This window comes from Pistacia vera, unplaced genomic scaffold, assembly GCF_008641045.1.
Source record: "Pistacia vera cultivar Batoury unplaced genomic scaffold, PisVer_v2 Contig805, whole genome shotgun sequence".
Lineage (NCBI taxonomy): Eukaryota > Viridiplantae > Streptophyta > Magnoliopsida > Sapindales > Anacardiaceae > Pistacia > Pistacia vera.
In genome coordinates, this window is record NW_022196674.1 from 752,604 (window position 1) to 774,997 (window position 22,394).

General features: G+C 36.8%; 2 protein-coding genes across 5 annotated transcripts; one reads left to right on the top strand and one right to left on the bottom strand.

Annotated features, from left to right (window-relative positions):
* Positions 1 to 4,827: 4,827 nt before the first annotated feature.
* Positions 4,828 to 10,553, top strand: LOC116117380 (universal stress protein PHOS32). The gene is made up of 2 exons (XM_031403419.1): positions 4,828 to 5,605; positions 10,200 to 10,553. The coding sequence occupies exons 1-2, from the start codon at positions 4,924 to 4,926 to the stop codon at positions 10,217 to 10,219; spliced, it is 702 nt and encodes a 233-aa protein (XP_031259279.1). The 5' UTR covers positions 4,828 to 4,923; the 3' UTR covers positions 10,220 to 10,553.
* Positions 6,872 to 14,450, bottom strand: LOC116117381 (zinc finger protein CONSTANS-LIKE 9-like). Of its 4 annotated transcripts, XR_004125939.1 has the most exons (3): positions 13,711 to 14,450; positions 13,375 to 13,624; positions 6,872 to 7,162 (listed from the first exon to the last, which is right to left on the bottom strand). XR_004125939.1 is itself a non-coding variant. In XM_031403423.1 (2 exons), exons 1-2 carry the CDS (start codon positions 14,242 to 14,244, stop codon positions 13,544 to 13,546), a joined length of 585 nt encoding a protein of 194 aa, XP_031259283.1. In that variant the 5' UTR covers positions 14,245 to 14,450; the 3' UTR covers positions 13,246 to 13,543. The 4 variants fall into 4 exon arrangements, 3 of the variants coding, with proteins under 3 accessions (XP_031259283.1, XP_031259282.1, XP_031259280.1); XM_031403423.1 differs by lacking the exon at positions 6,872 to 7,162 and having other exon boundaries at positions 13,246 to 13,594; XM_031403422.1 differs by lacking the exon at positions 6,872 to 7,162 and having other exon boundaries at positions 13,246 to 13,597.
* Positions 14,451 to 22,394: the final 7,944 nt, after the last annotated feature.

Here is a 22,394-nt window from a genome sequence, read left to right on the forward strand (position 1 = left end):
TCCTCCAACTTGTCTCTAAATGGATTTCGCTACCGACTCAAGAGTAGGATCAAACTAATGAAGTCCACATGAAGACAACCCCTAGGAACTAAAGAGGGTTTGCTAGACCCTTTTTAGCCTTAAGAACCAAGAAGAAATCAAAAGATATTTGATTTAAGCAAAATAGCAATCTGGCATGGGAAGAAGAGAAAGGGGCTGGAATATTTTATGTTTTGATTGAATGAATTAAATTGATTAATTCACAAAGTGTTACACTTATATAGTGCATAGTTTGCCCTATTCCATCATGGAATGAGCTTGGGCTCCAACCCAAACAGCCCTTGTATCCAAACAGGCCCATTTAGATATTTTAATTTTAATTTTAATTATTATTATCTCAATTAAATTAATATATATATATATATATATAAAAAATATTAACATTTAACAATAATGATAATTTATTTAAATATATGCGAACACATATTTAAACGTAATCTCACTTAGATAATTTTAATATCAAATTAAATAAAGGCTATGACCTTAACAAATTTAATTGCACTGTGAGATTACCAAAATACCATTTTTGCCTAAAAAGACGAAAACGCCCTTCTTATAAACTGGTTCTTAAATTATCTTCTATGTGTGTGACCCATAGGCTCCTCATCATACCAATAGTGTGTAGTATGGCAGTTAACACCAATTAATCGTCTCACTACACACAGACCAAGATTGGCCTCTAGCAAGGCATCATGGCCACCCGATAGATTCGGATTCAGCGAACCAGCTACCTGTCAACAATATGGTTACTGTATAATCTAATCTTTTCATCATCTGTTATCTCAACGAGACCGAGACATAGAAATAGTGTCAACCTCAGTTACTCTCGATATGTATGTATTCAGTTACTAGACCAATGACCGGAATTATAAACTGAATAGAGTAACAACTCAATCCCACTGTGGCCACAGTTTTAGTGTTATTGCCATTTACTGAATTGCGCCGTGAGATAACTCTCCCCCATACTCGGGAGTGATGAATCCTCTATCGATCCACCATAGTCTTGATACACTCCTTGATGCAACCAATCATTATCGTATTGACAACTCTGAAAAGAACTGCGTTGGGCTAGTGTCAAACTGCATCAATCGGTGCATAAGACGCTCCGGTGATCTCAAGTCTAAGGATCACATGTACCACCATTCGTTAAAGGATTTGTTCCATAGACACTGGGGTTACCATCCATATGGAATCCTCTGGNTTTGGAGGCTCCTCCAACTTGTCTCTGAACGGTTTTCACTACTAACCTAAGAGTAGGATCGAACCAATGTAGTCCACACGAAGATAACCCCAAGGAACTAAAGAGGGATTTGCTAGATCCTTTTTAGCCTTAAGAACCAAGAACAAATCAAATAATATTTTATTCAACCCAAAAGGCAAACTGGCTTGGATGACAGAAAAAAGGGGCTAGAATTTTAGTCTAAATGATTGAATGAAAATCTTATTTTAATTCACAAAGTGTTGCACTTATAGTGCATACTTTGCCCTATTCCATCATAGAATGGCCTTGAGCACCAACCCAAACATCCCTTGTATCCAAACATCCCTATTTAGATATTTCAATTTTAATTATCATTATCTAAATTAAATTCAATTAATATATATACAATATATATTAATATTTAACAATAATGATAATTTATTTAAATATATGCAAACACATATTTAAACGTAATCTCACTTAGATAATTTTAATATCAAATTAAATAAAGGCTACGACCTCAGCAAATTTAATTGCACCGTGAGATTACCAAAATACCCTTTTGCCTAAAAAGACGAAATGCCCTTCTTATAAACTGGTTCTTAAATTATCTTCTATGTGTGTGACCCGTAGGCTCCTCATCATACTAGTAGTGTGTAGTATCGTGATTAAAACCAATTAATCGTCTCACTACACACAAACCAAGATTGGCCTCTAGCAAGGCATTATGGTCACCCGATAGATTCAGATTTAGCGAAGCAGCTACCTGTCAACGATATGGTTACCGTACAATCCAATCCTTTCATCATCTATTATCTCAACGAGACCGAGGCATAGAAATAGTGTCAACCTCAGTTACTCTCAATATGTATGTATTCACTTACTGGACCAATGACCGGAATTATAAACTGGATACAGTAACAACTCAATCCCACTGTGGCCACAGTTTTAGTGTCATTGCCATTTACTGAATTGCGCCGTGAGATAACTCTCCCCCATACCCGGGAGTAATGAATCCTCTATCGATCCACCATAGTCTTGATACACTCCTTGATGCAGCCAATCACTACAATATTGATAGCTCTGAATAGAACTGCTTTAAGCTAGTGTCAAACTGCACCAATCGGTGTACAAGGTGCTCCGGTGATCTCAAGTCTAAGGATCACATGCACCACCATTCATTAGAGGATTTGTTCCATAGACACTGGGGTTACCATCCATATGGAATCCTCTGGTGGGTTGGTCAAGTGAACTTGCCTACAGTAAGCACCCATGTGTTGCATCAGGTTGTCACCAAACAACCTCGACAAGTGAGATAGTCACTGTCTTTCGACAGGGTCGTTCAACACTATGATAGCCTTACCGTATTATCTGTGCCCTTACTTCAGAATAATACTAGGGTTACAGACGTTTCTAGAATGGCCACTATATGTGCTCATACGGTTCTCACTATCAAGATTTGAAACACTTGATACCCTCATCACGGTTCGACCATTCTAAGGACATATATCAATGCATACAATGATGATTTACGAGATATAGAATAAAATGCATTTTATTGATCAATGAACATTATTACAAAGAGTCAATTCTACAATAATTGATTTGCTCTAGGACATCTACTCTTAATACTTACACCCACCCAGTCGGTTTGGAAAACCGAGTGAAGATTCTTATAGAATGCACTTGCTCTATCCCATGAGATTTAATTGATCGAGTCATGACGCCTTCACTCATCCAGGAGAAATCTCACTCAGTCTGAGACACCTTCATATGGTATAATTTGCCTTCACTTTGAATAAACTACTCTCTAAGCTAAGTGCTCCTTAACTTAGAGAATGTGGGACAAACTGTATGGGCAAAAAATAGTATTGGGCCTTGCCAGGCCCAAGCAACAAAACACCTACTATATGGTTTACGGTCATAGCCCAATTCCAGTTGGGCCTATGCCAAGATCCATATTATGGGCCAGCCCATTTCACCAACCAGACAATTGACCTGTGGGATTCTCTAAACATTAAGGCCTTACCACCAATTGGGCCTCATCACCAGTCCACTTGGGCCTAGGCCCATCGATCCAAGATCATTCCAAGAAACCAAAGTTCTACTTAAACCTTACTTCATCCACTTCCTATTTTTTATCTACATCCTAATTCATCTAAGATCTTGAATCTTGCATGAACTAGGACTCTTACTCCTACGAAAGTAAGTAAATAAAGTGTTTCCTATTTACTAGAAATTAATTATTATGGACTCAGAGTCCTACTAGGATTCGAAGATCCTATATCCACTATATAAGCAGAGGTCTTGCCTCTCATTAAGCATCTATTATTCAATACCACCTACTAGCTCGTAAGTTCTTGATCCTAAGAACTGTACACAAACCCTTCCTCCCTTTAGCCCTCACTAAATAACATCTTTCAACCTTGCTGACTTGAGCATTGGAGTGCCTACGGTAGACACCACATCGGTGTTTTAAGTAAGCTTCACGCTTGTTTCTTTGTGTGTACAGGTTTAGTAGATCATCAGTGGTCTCAACCTCACAGGATCAGTCTGTTCCGTAACCGTAGATTTTGACCGTCTACAACTGGCAATATTACCCCGCAAATCCTAGCACTACGACATCCCTTTGCCCTATAATCAACTCTAAACTTGCAAAACCCATCACTCTACAACACCCGCCACTTCCATAACAATGAAAATTGCAAACTGTCTCTTCAATTTTGGTGCAAAACCCATCACCGGTATGGCCATGTTTCTTCGATTTGGCAGGCTATCCCTTCAATTTTGAGTGGAGTTGGTAGGCGGTGATTGGGAGGTGCACTGAATTGATTTTTTGAATTTTATGGTTGTGAGGATTGAGTTTTGATGAGTGTGGGTTTCTTTTTCGGAATTTTCTTGAATATAGTGTTTGTGACAGTTGAGTTGCGATGATTGTGAGCTCTTTTTTATTTATAATTTTCTGGAATTTTGTTTCCAAAATGCTGTTCATTTATCCCTTTGTACCAAAATTTCTTGACTATTATTTTTCTACTCCTGGAAAATGTTCATGAAGCACATCCTATGCTTACAGAATGTTGTGACTTTGAATTGTTCTTTAGAAGTTGTGAGATCCTTCAGTAGTGGAGATTAACTAGGTGTGCCATCATAAAATTTTTACTCATTATCTATTCTCACTAAGAAACCATTAAAATAAACTCATTTATGGATATATTTTTTATTTTTTCCGTTTAAGTTTCTATTAGTGATAGTGAGGGGAGGTGGTTGAGAAAAGTGGAAACCTAAAGGGAGGGTTTTAACAATTTCTCATACGTTTGGTGGTAATGGAAGTGAAGCTTAAACCTCAAGGGGTTACTTGATAATAAGCTATTTCGATAACATAAAAGAATGCATTAATCCTCTAGGTAGCTTGGGCCTTGCAAGAAAGAGTTATAGAATTTTCTAGATGAAGAATCAAAGTATATAATAAGAATTATAGTTTAATGTAGATAATATTGTATTAGATTGAGTTGATAATTAGCATTTATTTTAAGAAAAAAAACAAAAATACCAAACTTGAGATATAATTATAAATGATAAAACCGAATAAGAGTTGAGTGAGTGACACTGCTGACATCTTCAACTTTAACATCATATTCATAGCATCCCATCTCCATTTCTCTTAATCAACGATCATCATATTCATGAAGTCACCCAAACATCCGCCCGAATTATCCGACCGTCAAGCAAAGGCCGTTGTCGTTCAGCCTTCCTCCCCGCGATTCCCGCTATCTTTCACCGGTTCTCACAGAAAAGTCGGAATCGCTGTCGATCTAAGCGACGAGAGCGCTTTCGCCGTCGAATGGGCCGTACAGAACTATCTACGTCCAGATGACAACGTCATCCTCCTGCACGTGCGTCCCACGAGCATCCTCTACGGTGCGGATTGGGGCGCGATCGATCTTTCGTTGGAATTGACGGACTCTGAAGAGTCGCAACAGAAGCTGGAAGATGATTTCGACTTGTTCACGAATACGAAAGCTAACGATCTGGCGCAGCCGTTAGTGGAGGCGCAAATTCCGTTTAAGATCCACATAGTGAAGGACCATGACATGAAGGAGAGGCTGTGTTTGGAGGTGGAGAGGTTGGGATTGAGTGCAGTGATTATGGGAAGCCGAGGTTTTGGAGCTGCGAAGAAGAGTAGTAAGAGTAGGTTGGGGAGTGTGAGTGACTATTGCGTGCATCACTGTGTTTGTCCGGTGATTGTGGTTAGATTTTCTGATGAGAAAGATGGAGGTGATAATGTTGGTGATGGAGTCAATGATCTTCATCCGGTTGTGGAAGAGGATGAACAGGAGTATCATGATGCTTCTGATAAGCACACAGGTTAGCCTTTTTCTCACTTCTGATGTATAATTACTGCTTAATTGCTTCGAGTTCAATGAAGATCACCTGCATTTGGCTGATTGACATTATGATTATGTTCTTACAAACTATTGTAAATTTCTTTTTTATTTAAACTGATATGGCAGTAGATATGGCTATCCTATGTTTGTTACAATATCATCTGTTGTTCATGTGATTGTGAAATTTTTTTATTATGTCACTTTGTGTATGATAACTACTTTAAGAGTAGGATTACATGTTAATTCTTGAAGTTTTCTTTTCTTGTGCTTTGTTTAATGATGGTTTATCGTAGTTTATTAAGATTATGTTGCATTGATATGGTAGGTTTTAGAAAAGCTTGACCCTGCAACTTGGGCGATAAGAGTTGTGTGGACTTAGTTGTAAATATGCTCAACATTTGGAAAAGAGTATTATAACTGTTTTTGTATGAGAATTTCCTTTGTTTGCCTTTTCATTTAAAAGTTTGTGTAACTGTCGTTTTTACATTCTTGTGAGTATACACTCTTGATTTTCTTATTCCTATCGATGGTTAATAATAGATATTGAAATGACATATTGGCTTATCTTTACCGTAATTTATGCATTGTCCATATAAGTAAATTGCATCAATAATACTTTTAATTTGATTTGTCTCAATCCCCTTACTACTTTGAGATCAGAAGGGTCTTCTTTTTGATGTTGCAGCTTCTTTCTGTATAATTTATCCAGTTTTGCTAAAATGTTTTATTACTGAAAAAGAAAGAAGACTGCATCCTTATATGCTGTGTTGCTTATTAATATCGTCTGCTGGAAAACTGTTCAACTGTTTTTACATTTTATTTGTCGCCTCCCCTTGAATGATGTGCTTTGTCAGGTCTTGATGCATGCAACCAAATATTTTATCTGAATTCATGAAGTATAATAGTGGGCATTGTAGTAGAAGCAGGTGCAAGACATTTCTGCCTCTCCTCTGTGCTATAAAGGTTTCGAAGTTAATATAAGTTAACTTTGAAGTTTCAAATAAAGCATATATATAACTACTTGGGCTTGAAGTTTACAATTTGATCTGTACGAACGCAAATGCAGTGCTCTAATATTTGGAGTTCAGGATTTGCTCGTTTCTTAGCAGTAGGAAGTCTTTTAACATTTTTATGGAGATCATTCCCAAGAATACTGGATATTCTTAATGTCCTGTGAACATTTTTTTTTTTTTTTGTAACGGAAGAAAAAAACATTATTAATCAAAGAAAATACATCATAGTTAGAGTGAACCAGTAGCCCAGGAAAATTAAGAAAAGAAAAAAAGAAGAAAAAGAATGGAAACAGGAAAATCAAGCCACTGCAACTTTCCAATCCTTCTTAACAAAGAAAAAAGAAATCCCTTGAAATGTTTAGTAATTGGAGCCCCCAGAGAAGCAAGAACATGAGTTCTATCCCAAAGCAAATACACATCCTCTTACCTTGAGTCTTCAAAAATTCTTTAATTAATTTCATCACACAGAACCCATCTAGTAGCCAAAGTGCAATATCACCATAAAACTAAAGCTTTATCTCCACCTCCAAAAGCATTATGTTCAATAAATAAAGCATCAGAGGACTAGAATCACCCAAGCTATATCTACCTGTAAAAAGTTTTAAATCATAGTTTTAAAGCAACTATATGATTAACAAAATATGATTAAAGCTTTCCACATCCCTTTTACAGTTAGGAAGCCAATTTGGAGAAAGACAAGCATCAGGCCACCTTTTTTTGTTTTTAATGCATTAGTTGTATTAACCTTTCCGTGAGCCACCAATCAGGATTGGAATTGCACTTTGGGAAGAACTTTAGCTTTCCAAATCATCATTGCTGAATAAATTGCTCCAACTGTCTTAATCAATAAGCCGGTTGACGAAAGACTTACCAGAAAATCCAACTAAGCTTCAAGCGTATCGTATGATCCTCCTTCAAACAATCCAAGGTAACATTCTCAACAAAAGAAAGAAGCAGAAGGTCACTCATTAACTTTCTCATCCTTGAAATTTTTGACAAAACCTAAAATTCCTTCCAAATGAGCAGTAGAATAAACCAATGTACTCCCAGTTGATCTTTTGTGCACTCTGGATAAAAGAACATGCTTGTATCCTGATGTTTCAAAAGTTAGTATGATGAATAAATCCTCTTTGTTAAAGAATTTATGAAAGCATGGTTTATAATCCTTGTAGGAATTCTTGTCAATTCATGGTTTATGTTTATTTGTAAGAGCACTCTTATGAATTCATTTTCAGTATTGAAATGAATTTGAGATTATCTGCATTCTGATCCATTTTTACTTCAGCAGTTTTTTGTTGGTTAATCTCATGAATTACTATCTCTTGTGGATTTGGTGTGTTTTGTTGACACATGTCGATCATTATAAGGTCTGCAATGGATTATTTAACCTTGTTGTCGTATTTCATTAATGAAGTTCAATATGAACCTGATGAGGACATGTGGGAGAGAAATGAGGGAGGAGGAAAGAAATGGGGGAAAGGTATAGTGGATAGGCGATTGCTGGGGAAGTTATATGGTGTCAAAGATGGTTAAGGATAGTAGATAGGTGGCCAGTCGTTGCACTAGTGTTGGTGGTGGGTGCTAATGGTGGATGTCAAGGGTGCAGATAACAGCTGGTGACTGTGGGAGATGGATGGTCATTACAATTGATGTGCAGATAACAGCTGGTGACTCTAGGAGATGGATGGTCATTACTATCAATTGTAGCTGATTGGTTGGTTGATGGTAGACAAAGTTGTGAAGGGGTGAGTATGTCAGCAAGTAAGGAAGAGAGTGTTGGTGGTGTGGTGGTGTATATGCACTCGCTCTAATGTTGTTGATAGCGCAAATGGTAGCGTGGCAAAGTCTGGGCTTTGTGTTGAGGCCCTAATCTAGGTTAGATGAAGATGATGTTTTAGGGAAGGTTTTAGACCATAAATTTGGGATGTTGGTGGTGATGATACAAATTAACAGAGTTGTTGACTTTTCTGTTTGTTTGAGTTTTTATGAATTTTTTTATGACGGTTGAGTTAAAAATGAGGGGTAATGAAAGTGTGTAGCTTATGGAAGATTGATTTAAGACGGTTATGTGCTTGGAAAGTGTGTGGAAGAGGGAATGAATTTGGGTATGATACCAAACTGATGTAGAATTGATAAGATAAAAATGAGAGTGGAGAAAGAAATGGGGGAAAAATGGAGGGAAACTGAGAGAATAGGGGAAAACCAATATTCAGTATCCCATATTCTTCAAACATGAAGTTTCAAATTAGTATAAGCCTTATATATATTGAGATCAAAACCCACAAAGGTATTCAGAACGATTACTGAGACTCTTTTCTTTTACTCATTAGTTAGGAAAGTGAATCATTATAGTTGGGTAAAGGTCCTGTATATACTTAGCGCGAGATAGAGTAAATGGCCTAAAATTGATTGCTTCCTAATATAAGTACTAAAACTAAATTGTAGATTTTCTGCCAAAACCAATATTCCTCATGGATGTGGAAAGATAAAGATTTGCCAGTGGTAATTATAGGTGGTGGGTAACTACACTTGTAGTTGTAGTTGAAGGCATGTTTGTCGTTTTAAATTATAAAATCTATGAGAACATATAGATGCATACTGTTTTCTCTGTTATCATAAACACAACATGAATTTTCAGTTTTAGGTGGAGAAAAATAAATTTGGGACTAACAGCTATGTGAACATGGCACCCAATTTTCTATGGTACTATTTAACATTTAATGTGAAAAATGTGTTTGTCTGTGGGAAAGAAAATAGATTCAAAAGATCACATATTAATTTGAATGTGAAAGTACTTTATGTGTTTTCCTGAAAAGTGTGGAAGTTAAAAAACTGTTATTTTGGGAGAGTGAAATTATTTCTTATGTTAGAGTTCTAGTCATTTGTTGAACTGAAAAGGAGTAGTATGGGCTTTTTGGAGCCCTTTAATAATCTTATAAACGCTTTTGTTAATAGTTTGTTGGAGTTATTGACTGTGTGAATTATGATTTCATGTACTATCAGTTTTTCTTTTTGCATGAGCATAACTGGTGAATATGACATTTACTTTTCTGGTTCTTAAGCATGCTATCCAGATGTGAAAAACTAAAAGTTTATGAGAAATTCTGGTGAAATGTGGTTGCTGACTTTGAACTATATAAATGTATGTTTGTAGTCATTGAGAAGTATTTGTATGGCCACTGCTGAATTTTTTTATTATGATCAGTTTTGCTAGATGGCATCTTATGTTAAAAATTTCAGTGTCTTTCATATTGTATCTTTTAATCGATAGGTGTTATGTTTTATATGAACTCATCGGCAATGGTCGTATTTGAACCAAACTTATTTAGAGAGAAAACTGCCTTCCATGCCCTAGGAATATTTTACTCTGCAAATTGGTGGTAGGCCACCAATTTCGAGGTTCAAATCAATATAAAATAAGCTTAGAGCCAGAGTTGTTCTCTCCTCTTGCCTTATCGTCTCCACGCTCACCCCCTGGTGCACCTATTGTCATATGGCTGTAATGATTATCAATTGTTTTAATTGAAACTTGATTTTGAGAGAAACTTTGACATGTTGCAGATACGGAGAAGGCTTCGTGAGCAGATGCAAGGTAGGGAATGTTGAGGCATTCAGAGTTGAAGGGTCCTTGTTGGTGTGTTAACAGGTTGTGTGAAAGAGTTTGGTGGTACTGGCTTCTGTCTTTACATTTGTGTGGTGCCTTGGATATTTATGAAGTTTGGATAATGAATTGTCTTTGGTTTCATCTCGGTCGCTTAATGTACTTAGGTTGTACCCCCTTTTTTATCCTGTCATTAGAATTTTCTGTTGGAAACCTTTTCAGTGGTTTGCAACGGTAATTTTACATATGAGATATGTATATATAGAACTGTTTGTAATGTCTTGGAAGTAAATGCGTGGTCCTTTGAGTATGAAGATGGTTCCCTTTTTGAAAATCTTACATTGATGCAACTGATCCAATGCAACAAAAAAAGAGGTTTTAAGTTTGAGGTGGCGTTGGGAGGGGTGATTCTGGTTGCTGAATATCGTAAGGTTATGTTGTAGCTGAATTTGGAAAATCTATAAGTTAAATTTATGGGTTAAGTTTAAATGTGATGTAGCAGTGAGGAAGAAGGTACATATTAATCCTTGATTTGATTCATGATGTTTTCAGAAGCAAAAGATAAAAGACCCGAAGTGTTCTTGAAGACTCATTAGGCAAGAAAATTACTTTTGGATACCTATATACTAAACTCGATAGGGGTGGATATTGGCTTCAGGCTTTTCTTGCATTGATAGGTTTGATATTCAACTCAACTCAATTCTTCTTCATCTAAAAATTTCAATGTATTTGCCTATGAATACCTCTAAGTATTCAAAAGATATGGGCTAGCATTTGGTCAAATTCAGCCATCAGCCACTAGTGCATATATATTTAAAACGATTGATTTTTGGTTTCAAAGGTTCTAAACACATTGTCAACATGTTACATAACGTTAACTAAATTTGATGTTAAAAAAAAGAGCATCTCTCTCCCATATGGGATTATTTTGAGCCTATGCTTTTGTTATGAAGTGAATGATCTCATAGGTCTAGTATGAAATCAACCATCTTGATCTTTAACATTATATTCCACAAAAAAGAATGTGTAAGTGGCTATCATTGCAAGTGACAAAGGCCAATGTTCATAGAGAAGAATAATCCCTTCGTGGCTGTCATCTCACAAAACTCCACTGTTCCCAACAAGTAGAATCCAAAGCAACCAAGTCCAAATATCTCTCTATATACAATACAACCACACAAGCATCAATTTTCAGCCTTGATTTCTTCTCTGTTTTCAAATCTAATATTTTACTTTAATTACTTATTTTAAGGAACAATAACCCATGATCAACTTGCAAATAAAATACTAATCCATGGCTTATGGCAAGCACGTGGAATTGTCTAAAGATAACATAAGCCTCCCTAAACTTGATGTGATGGTTGGTTAAGATAATCTATACTAATTCAATAGATTAGATCTGCAAAACAGATGGCAAAATTATTATTAAGGTAAGTAANTCAGCCTTGCAAGAAAGAGTTATAGAATTTTCTAGATGGGGAGAACGACTTACACATACCCAAGGTTTACCATAACGACAATTGGTACCTAAAAGGTTTTGAAACGACAAATAGATACCTTCCGTCATGTTCTGTTAATGATTTCTGTTTATTAATAGTGAAAAGACTAAAATACCCTTAAAAGTTTGAATTTTAGTTTTTTATAAATTTAAAAATGTCTAAAAAACCCCCTAGGTTTACAAATTTAACTAAATAACCCAATATATAACATTTTTATAAAATAACAAAAACACCCCCGCCACCCGCAGTGCCAGATTCCGGCCACCACCGCCGGAATCTGGCAAGAAAGTTGCATTACGACATAGACCCGTCGGATCTGTGTCGTAACGCGGCGATCTGGATTTTTTCGGCCAGATCCGTGGCTGATCTGGCCGGAAAAGGCCAGATCTATGGCTAGATCTGGCCGTCGACGCCGCAAAACTCCATCTGCGGCGTCGACGGTTAGATATGGCTGTAGATCTGGCCTTTTCCGGCCAGATAAGCCACGGATTTGGCCGGAAAAGGCCAGATCTAGCCGCTGCTTCGACGGCCAGATCTGGTCGGAAAAGGAAAGATCGGCACGTTACGACATAGATCCGACGAGTTTGTGTCGTAACGCAACTTTCCGGCCAGATTCCGGCAGTGGTGGTCGGAATCTGGCACTGCGGGTGGCGGGGGTGTTTTTGTTATTTTACAAAAAATTTATATATTGGGGTATTTAGTTAAATTTGTAAACCTAGGGGGTTTTTTAGAAATTTTTAAATTTATAAAAAACTAAAATTCAAACTTTCAGGGGCATTTTAGTCTTTTCACTATTAATAAACAGAAATCACTAACAGAACATGACGGAAGGTACCTATTTGTCGTTCCAAAACCTTTTGAGTATCAACTTGTCGTTATGGCAAACCTTGGGTATGCACAAGTCGTTCGGCCTTTCTAGATGAAGAAAAGCCATAACCTCAAAGTATATAATAAGAATTATAGTTTAATGTAGATAATATTGTATTAGATTGAGTTGATAATTAACATTTATTTTAAGAAAAAAAACAAAANACTGATGTAGATTTTTTGTTTTTCCTTATTAATACATTGCACAGTCTAATTTTCTAGTTTTGTCAAAAGCGTGTGGCTAGAAAATCACAACTTCAACTCTGAACTGAAGCCATTCAATTATTGTATGAAATTGACAAAAAAAAAAAAAAAAAACAAGGGAAATTAACAAACTTTCCCACCAAAGGGACTCAAAACAGGAAACGAAAACTTGTGGCACATGTAAAGACAAACAATGAATACCACCAACCTCCCTAAGTTCCATGGTTTTTCGTTATCTCTCAAACTTGACTTGTAATTATTGATTTTTTGATCAAAGGGTCAAGACAAATTGGAGACAGAGAGTGACAGAGCCCATTAAATTTATATTTTATATCCACATTCCCCCTAGACTTTGGCCCACCTTCCCTTGAAATCTAAATTCTAGATAGACTTTAATGGTATTGCCTGCAACTCACCATTCTCAATAACTGGATAAACGCGATTACGATTTATTAATTGTAACATTATGTGCATGGCAAGGGTTTAAGATATTACGAAGGAAATTAAATTTTCTTAACTACAATTTCAGTAACAATACAGATGAATAATCTAAGAAACTAGTTACCTTTTCTTATACAGCTATCAGTCAATTAAAATGTCATCAGCAGCCTCCTTGAACATTTGTGGCTTTGATCTTGAGGCAACTAGTTTCATCATTATCAGTTTTTGCACTTGCTTTTGTCGTCCTTCAATGGCCTGAAAGTGATTATGCATTCAATACAAGCTGGTTCATCTCACAAATATTTGTTCTTGTTTTGTTGAGAGGACAAATAGACTTGATGATCCTGCTTCAAATTGTTGCTTCCATTAATCAGCTAACCAAACATAAGAAAGAAGGATAAAGAATAGACTAAGATTTAATAGGATCTACTCAGATTTAGATATGAATAAAAATGCATACTTGTGAATGAAACTTTGCAGTCTGAAGCATCCGCTTCACCGAAAATCCTATGTTGGATTCTGATAAGCCTTCTTCACCATTAGAGAACTTATTACTCGAGCATTCTCCACTTGTTGAAGAGCTTGAAACTGGAGGTGGCGGCGTAGATGACCATGGAACAACTTGATTATCTTGATCATCATCATCTTTATCACCCATATTATCATCTTCATCATCCTCATCCTCATCATCGTCGTCATCTTTTCCATCAAGATTAGCTTCATCATTCCCTTTTAGTTCCCAATTTTTTCCCTTCTCCATATGGCCACTATCACCAACACAAACATTGCAAACAGATATGGTAGGACCAAGTTTTGGCCCAGAGCCATTCCAGGGAGTTGGAGATTGACAGAGATGACAAAGAAGAGTTCTTGAATGCTTGGCGACTAAAAAATTGGCGCCGTGAACTTTGGTGTCGCAATCCCAACACAAACTAGCTTGATCAGATTCACAGCATATCTTGGCAGGAGACTCACAGAGCTCACACTTTTTCATCTTCAACAATAAACAAAAATTAACTCTTTCAACTCAATCCTTATATCTCTGAATACAAGTCATGTTTAGTCCAACTTGTGCAGTTTTGTGTTGGTTGAATTAAAATACGAAACACATGCCAAAACCAAGTTGCAGTTATTTATATTAAAACACCGCCTTGCTTTTACAACTTTCTTTACTTTCCAGTTTCCCCTCGACTTGGTTTTATGAATTTAGTAAAACCCTGATGAGAAATTGAGTGAAATTTAACAGAGAAATATTGGGGGGCCAGATTGGTGTGTAATTTGTTTGGTGGTGTTGGGTCAGGTGCTGCATATTGGACATTCAATATCCACTTAGATTTTCCCACGTCATGTGGGAAGATGCGTACTTGGATGTTCAGCACTGGACCTAATTTGATTCCTACACTGCTCACTATTTAAACACATACATCAAAAGAAAGAGATAAGAGTCCTATTTTATTATCATTTTTGGTAATATTCGTGGTGTTTTTAGGTTGTCATATTTTCAATGATGAGACCCGATGGACTTATATTTCATTCGGTGGTTGGGATATATGGAATTATATATAGAGGTTGATGTGTCTTGCACATGGAGGATATTAGGTACACTTGTTAATTAAGTCAAGCTTTGCATGCTGAGTTTCAACTTCCAACTAATTTCAGAAGTACTGGTCAAGTGGAGTCAGTCATTTGTTGCAAGTTATGCCATTATCAAGATTCAAGAAGCTCATTATGCCTTGGGTAGAAGATGCCCAAATAAACTTATGTGGTATTCCATTAATTTTTGCGAAAAAAATAAATTGCCCAGATAAAAGGAAAAGCAGTTGGGATACTTAAAAATAATAAGATAGTGGACATAGTTAATGTTGCATATCCTTGTGGAAAAGCGTGCACACAACCAATAGAGTTGTAATTTATACTTCTTGATGAAATATGGAATGCTTCAATCAAGCCCAGATTTCATCATCAAATCATTCCTCATTTTCTCCATCAATCATTCCTCATTTTCTCCAATCAATCAACCCTAATTTCTTGTACTACATAATTGTATTGCCTTTCATGTAACTATTTTTTTTGGTATAAATTCAGTCATGTACAAAGAATAGAAGATCAAAACACAATACACCATTCTTTCATAGTATTTTCTTAGGCATACTCTGGCAACTCTTGCTCTCATTCTCTACCTCTCTTTCCTTCCCCATTAATGTCTGACATGGTATCAGAGCACTCCATCTAATTCAGCTTCCGCTCTGCTAACCTTTCTTTTTTGTCCTTGCATTACAAACAGATACTTTGTTAGTTTTCTCTCTCTTTTATTTTTTTTTTATTTTTTTTTTATTTTTTTTTTATTTTTTTTTTTCTCTCTTAAATTCAAATGGCAAATACTCAAAACCCAAATCCTACAACCACTCCAAACCCCATCATTCACCTAAATGCATCAGACCCCTCTCTGTTCTCTCTAGACCAATCAGGTCTAGCTCATGATACACAAACCGGCTCACTACCACCCACTCTAACCGGCTCACTACCAACCACTCAAATTGGCCCAATACCACCATCCAAACCAGCCCAATCCCAACAATCCAAACTAGCCCAATCCCTACAATCCAAACTGGATCAATCCCAATAGTCTCAGCCGGCCCAATCCCAACAACTTCTGTTGGCCCAAACCCAACACCACAACCCAATCAATATTCATTTGTTTCCTAGGTTACAATCCAGGTCAACCCTTCAATTTCCAAATGGCCCCAATTGCCAGACGCCACCCTAAACTAGACGACGTTCTATATGTGCTGGCTTCTGATGGACCTAAAATAGTCCTCCTCAAACAACCATTGACCGGATCCGATAACTATGCTTCTTGGGCTCACGATTTTCAGCGAGCCCTCGTAACTAAAGATAAAGGATGCTTTATTGATGGGTCTATTCAACCACCAATTGAATTAGATCTCCACCAGCATTGTAAAAGATGTAACATGTTGGTCCGATCTTGGATTGGTAATTGTTTTTCCTCGAAAGTAGTCGTGGGCCTATCGCCAAGGGAAATTGCTGCTAAGATGTGGCTGAACATAAAGGAAATGTATGGAAAACTTAACTTGGCCAAAATCTTTATACTTCGTCAAAGACTCGCCGATATCAACCAAGGAAACTCATCAGTGACGACATAATTCAACAATCTCTTCGCCGTGTGGAATGAATTAGATGCGACTGAAGAATATCTTGATGGGCCGCTGGTGACCCTTGCTCAATTCCAGAGAATTCGTGGCAAGAATGGCTTAGTCGTTTCCTCCTTGGCCTAAATGAAGCTTTTTTTGTCATTTAGAACCCAAATCCTGGTCACCTTGCCATCTTCCACTCTTCACCAAACTTTTCAGTTGGCTGTCCAGGAGGAGAGTCAGCAGCAGTTCATCGTCAACGGTGCTCTGGATGCCGTGGCTTTTGCTGGTGAAGGACAAATCTCCCTAACGACATCGGTTGCAGAGAAAAAGAGTTTGGGAGAGTGACTAGGTTTTTCCACTAATGAAAAACAAGCTCTTTTATATGATGAAATCAAGGGCCAAGATCACTTCTTGCAATTCAACGGCCACAAGTTGCTCAACCTTCTCCAAGGATCCAATGGCCTTTATGCAGCCACATCTCACACAAGGTCAAATAGGTCAATTGGGCCCAATGAGTCAAATTGGTTAAATGGGCTCAATGGGTCAAACTGGTCAAATAGGCCCAATGGGTCAAACTAGTCAAATGGATCTGGATCCTCCAAAAATGGAAAAGGGAAATTATTCTGCAAATATTGCAAGCATCGGAATCACTCCCGAGACAATTACTGGAAGTTAAATAGGCGTCCTAAGGACAGAACTGGAAATACTTCCGCCCATCAAGTTTCCACCATCCCTACTGGCAACCAACTTTCAGCACCAATGATTAGCATGGAACAATACAAGCACTTACTTCAAATGCTGCAAAGCACTCCACAAAAATCCTCGACTTCCTATGCAGGTACATCATTTTGCCTCAATTTAATTACGAATGATATCCGGATAGTTGATTCAAGGGCCAGTGATCACATCATATGTAACCCCAATTTTTTTTCCTAGATATCCACCACATCATCCATTTCCGTTTGTATGCCAAACAAAAATATTGCACTAGCCACCGGCATAGGAACCATCCACCTAACCAAAAAAGTAGTGCTTAAAAATGTTTTATTTGTTCCTGCATTCTAGTTTAATCTTATTTCCGTATCCAAGGTATGCACAGACAATAGTTGCATATTAAAATTTTGGCCTAACACATGTGAATTTCAGGACCCTTCAATTGGGAAACTGATGGGGTTGGGTAGATTCAATAATAGTCTATACTACTGGACTTCTGGTTCTTTTTCTAATCTTTTTCAGAATCCCTCTTCTTGTATTACAAATAATAAAAATTATTATTGTAATACCACAGTCAATAAAAATTCTTTAACTCTCCATCAACGATTGGGTCATAATGCATCTATTCTTGAACCTAAATGTCATATTTTCCCTTTTGCCAAACAATCCCGTACAACTTTCTAAAATAGTACATCCACCACCACTCGACCATTTGCCCTAATCCACCTTGATATTTGGGGCCCCTAGATACACCTAATCATGATGGGTCTAGGTTTTTCCTCACCATTGTTGATGACTTCTCATATGGGATATGGGTATTTCTTATGCAACCCAAAACTCAAACACTTACCTATATTAGGATTTTTTGTCTATGGTCAATATCCAATTCCATTCATCAGTTCAACAAGTTCGAACTGATAATGCCTGTGATTTCTTTAACATTCAATGTTCTGCTTTCTTTCTATCCCTTGGGATTCTTCATGAAAGTTCCTGCACTTATACTTCTCAACAGAATGGGGTATAGAAAGGAAAAACTGCCACCTGTTAGAAGTTGCCCGTGCCCTTAAATACCAAGCCAATATCCCTAGAAACTTTTGGGGTGAATGTGTGATGACGGCCACTTACTTGATCAATTAGATGCCGATTTGTGTCTTCTATGGCAAATCTCCCTATGAGTTATTATTTAACAAGCCTCCAGACAACAGTCATTTATGAGTATTTGGTTGTCTTTATTACTTAGCTATTCTTGGGTGCCATGACAAGTTCGGACCCTGGGCTACTCGTTGTGTTTTCATGGGTTATCACATGCTTCAGAAGGGCTAATGTGCTTTCATGGGTTATCCCATGCTTTAGAAGGACTACTATGTTTTTTATCCAACTACTAATAGATTCTTGATCTCTCGAGATGTTGTATTCATGAAGACAGCTTTCCATTCAGTGATAGTGACTCTAACTCAGATTCTCCGCCGTCGCCCAAATTACTAGAAGATGACCCATCCACTATTCCACTAGGCCCACTTTTTACACTACTACCAATTACTGACAACAGTCTACCTGAGACAGCTTCAGACTCTCCATTACATATTTATACTAAGTCTAGTTCCCCAACAGCAGAGCTCCCTACCTCTGGCAATCACTCACCAGCAAGTTGTCCAAACTCTTTTATACTTGTTCCAACACCTCCTCAACAACGGTCCACTCGTACTACTCGGCCTCCCGTTTGGACAACTGATTATGTTGTCCTACCATTCTAGTCTCCTCAGGTACAAATTCCTAGAAGATGACCTAGATTCTCCGCCGTCGCCCAAATTCCTAGAAGATGACCCATATTCTATTCCACCAAGCCCACTACTACCAATTACTAACAACAATCCACATGAGACAGCTTCAAACTCTCCATTACATATTTCTACTGAGTCTAGTTCCCCAACAACAAAGCTTCCTACGTCTGGCAATCACTCACTAGTAAGTTGTCCAAACTCTCTTATATTTGTTCCAACACCTCCTCAACGGAGGTCCACTCATACTACTCGGCCTCCCGTTTGGACAACTGATTATGTTTTTCCTACCATTCTGGTCCCCTCAGGTACAACACACCCTACTTTTGATTATGTCAATTATGACCGTCTCTCTTTTTCACATAAGATTTTTGTCACTCAGATATCTGCTAAAAGAGAACCTCCATACTATTCCGAAGATATCAAAAACACCAATTGGCAATAGACTATGGTTGATTAACTTATTGCTCTTGCTCAAAATCACACATGGGATTTAGTTCCACGACCTCCTCACCAAAAACATATTGGATGCAAATGAGTTTACAAGATCAAACATCATGCTGATGACTCGATTGAAAGATATAAAGCTTGCTTGGTTGCTAAGTGTTTTACACAAAGTGAAGGGTTTGATCATCAAGAGACATTGTCTTTGGCTGCCAAACATGTTACTGTTCATGCATTTCTTATTGTTGCCTCTGTCCGTGATTAGCTTTTACACCAAATGGATGTGCACAATGCTTTCCTCCATGGAGATCTTCATGAAGAGATTTTTATGGAGCTCCCTTATGGACTACGCAAATAGGGGGAGATCATAGTATTTCATCTATGAAAGTCCTTTTATGGCGTAAAACTAACATCTCGACAATGAAATGAAAAATTCATAGAAGCTCTCACAAGCTTATGATTCGTTCAATCCAAACATGATTATGCATTGTTCTCTTGGCATAGAGGTAAATCTTTTATTGTTCTCGTCATTTATGTTGACGATATGCTTATCATAGGAAATGATGAGGCAACCATAAAAACTTTAAAAGAGCATCTCAACAAACAATTTTGTATAAAAGATCTGAGGGAGCCGATTATTTTTTAGGGATTAAAATTGCAAGATCACTAGCAGGAATATCTCTTAGTCAACGAAAGTATGCCCTAAAACTTGTAGCAGATTCTGGATTGTCAGCGTGCAAACCAAGTATCATCCTTACTGAACAAAACACCAAGCTCACCACTCAGGATTATGATAGTGGGACATTGACCTCAGGGATAAATCCACCACTAGAGGATCCCTCAAGTTATCAAAGACTTGTAGGCCAACTTATTTTTCTCACCATGATACGACCATATATTAGCTATGCGGTACACATTCTCAATCAGTTCATGCATGGTTCAAAACAATCCCACATGGATGCAGTAATAAAGGTGCTCAAACATTTAAAGGGTTGTCTTGGCCTAAGGCTTCTTTTGCCATGAAATGGGAATCTCGACATCACAGCCTATTGTGATTCGGATTGGGCTACATGTCCAATGATGAGGAAATCACTCACTGGTTTCTGTATAAAGCTTGGAAGAACACTTGTTTCTTGGAAGACAAAGAAACAATCCACAATATCACTATCATCAGTAGAGGTAGAATATAAAGCCATTGCAAAAGCCATGTGTAAGATCATCTGGATACATGGGTTACTTGAAGATTTAGAGGAATAAGTAAGTAAGTTTGTTCTTTTACATTGTGATAACAAAGCTGCAAATGACATTGCAACGAATCTAGTTTTTCATGAAAGAATAAAACATATAGAAATCGACTGATTTCGTCAGAAGGAAAATACAAGAAAGAATAATCAAAATTATGCACATCACACTTTAGAACAGCCAGCGGATATATTTACAAAACCTTTATGCATCACACAACATTCATATTTATTGCACAAGCTTGGGGTCTATGACATATATAAACCACAAACTTGAGGGGGAGTGATGAAATATGGAATGCTTCAATCAAGCCAAGATTTCATCATCAAATCAATTCTTGATTTTCTCCTTCAATCATTCGTGATTTTCTCCAATCAATCAACCCTAATTTCTTGTACTACATAATTGTATTGCCTTTCATGTAACTATTTTTTTGTATAAATTCAATCATGTACAAAGAATAGAAGATCAAAATACGATACAACATTTTTTCATATTATTTTCTTAGGCATACTCTAGCAACTCTTGCTCTCATTCTCTGCCTGTGTTTCCTTCTCCTTCAATCTCTGACACTTGTACTTGATAATTAATTGCATTTTCGAATATGTTATAGAACAATTTTCACCAAACTACTTGTTTCCAGTATTCATTACTTGTCGTTCTTTAATTCTTTTAGTACAATTATATATATATTTTTTTATTTATGGTAATTCCTCTTTGGTGCAACATTAAACATGATTGAATTTTGAGGAGCGCGGACCCCGGAGGCAATCCAGACAGGGAAGGCCGGAAGTGCGACATAAGCCAGCCCATTAGTTTTGTTATTTGAGTCCACCTAATCTCTCTCTTTATATATATATATTAGTTAATTTCAGAAATTCGCTTATCCTAATTCTTTTAAGCATCATATATCTTGTTCAACATAAAGTACTAGAAAAAATAAAAATACACAAGCTTAAAATTAATTACAAATAATGAGTATTACAGAGGAAAAGTAGGCACAAAAAGCATGGAAAAAGAGTTATAAATATTAGGAATATATTAGAATTTTATAAAAATTCCTTAAACCGTTGATAAATGACATTGACCTGACTATTACTTTATTATTGAATTTAACTTTTGTTTTGTTTTATAGTTCCTAATTGCTATTGCGTTTGCTTCTAAGTTATCTAAATGTTGATAAAATATAAATGTCTTTTTTTACCATCTTTGGTTTGATTGGAATGGTAAAATAGAGGTATCAATATTAAAGAAGATGGTGTTCAGTAAAGGAGATTATAAGGAGAGTTATTGGTATAATTTAAGATTATTTTTAAATTTATTTTATTTGATAAGTTTTATTTTAAGGAGGAGTTTGAAAAAGAAGTTTATAGGTTTTTAAATAACACCTTTCATTCAACTTTATACTAAGTTATAAGCTGGCCCGAACTGAGTTTAATAGACTGAGCCCAATTTTCACTTGGGCTCATCCATTCAAAACTCTTCCTTGCCAATTACATTAATGTCCTTCTTAGTGCCAGCTCTTTGACTGTATAAAAGAAGCTAACATAAAAATAGGCCAGTGAAATTAAAATAAAATCTTTTTTAGACATCAAGATTTTATTTAATTGCAATTTCTTTTTGTAAAATTAAACTTAGCGTTCCATGATAAATGTATTTCTCTTTGGCTTCCGATGTTTTAGTCAAGAAATCAAGATTTTAAGCAACCTGCAGGTGTCTAATAATTCATAAAACTGCAAAAATTAAAAGAAAATCAAAGAGAGAGAGATAAGAGGGCGCATTGTTAAAGAGAAATGATTTATAATAAGGGC

Bases quoted from the DNA above. Each gene is read 5' to 3' on its own strand.
- LOC116117380 (XM_031403419.1), top strand. From the start codon at position 4,924: ATGAAGTCACCCAAACATCCGCCCGAATTATCCGACCGTCAAGCAAAG. The intron at 5,606-10,199 runs GTTAGCCTTTTT...GACATGTTGCAG, and splicing joins TGCTTCTGATAAGCACACAG to ATACGGAGAAGGCTTCGTGA.
- LOC116117381 (XM_031403420.1), bottom strand. From the start codon at position 14,244: ATGAAAAAGTGTGAGCTCTGTGAGTCTCCTGCCAAGATATGCTGTGAA. The intron at 13,625-13,710 runs GTATGCATTTTT...ATGTTTGGTTAG, and splicing joins CTGCAAAGTTTCATTCACAA to CTGATTAATGGAAGCAACAA.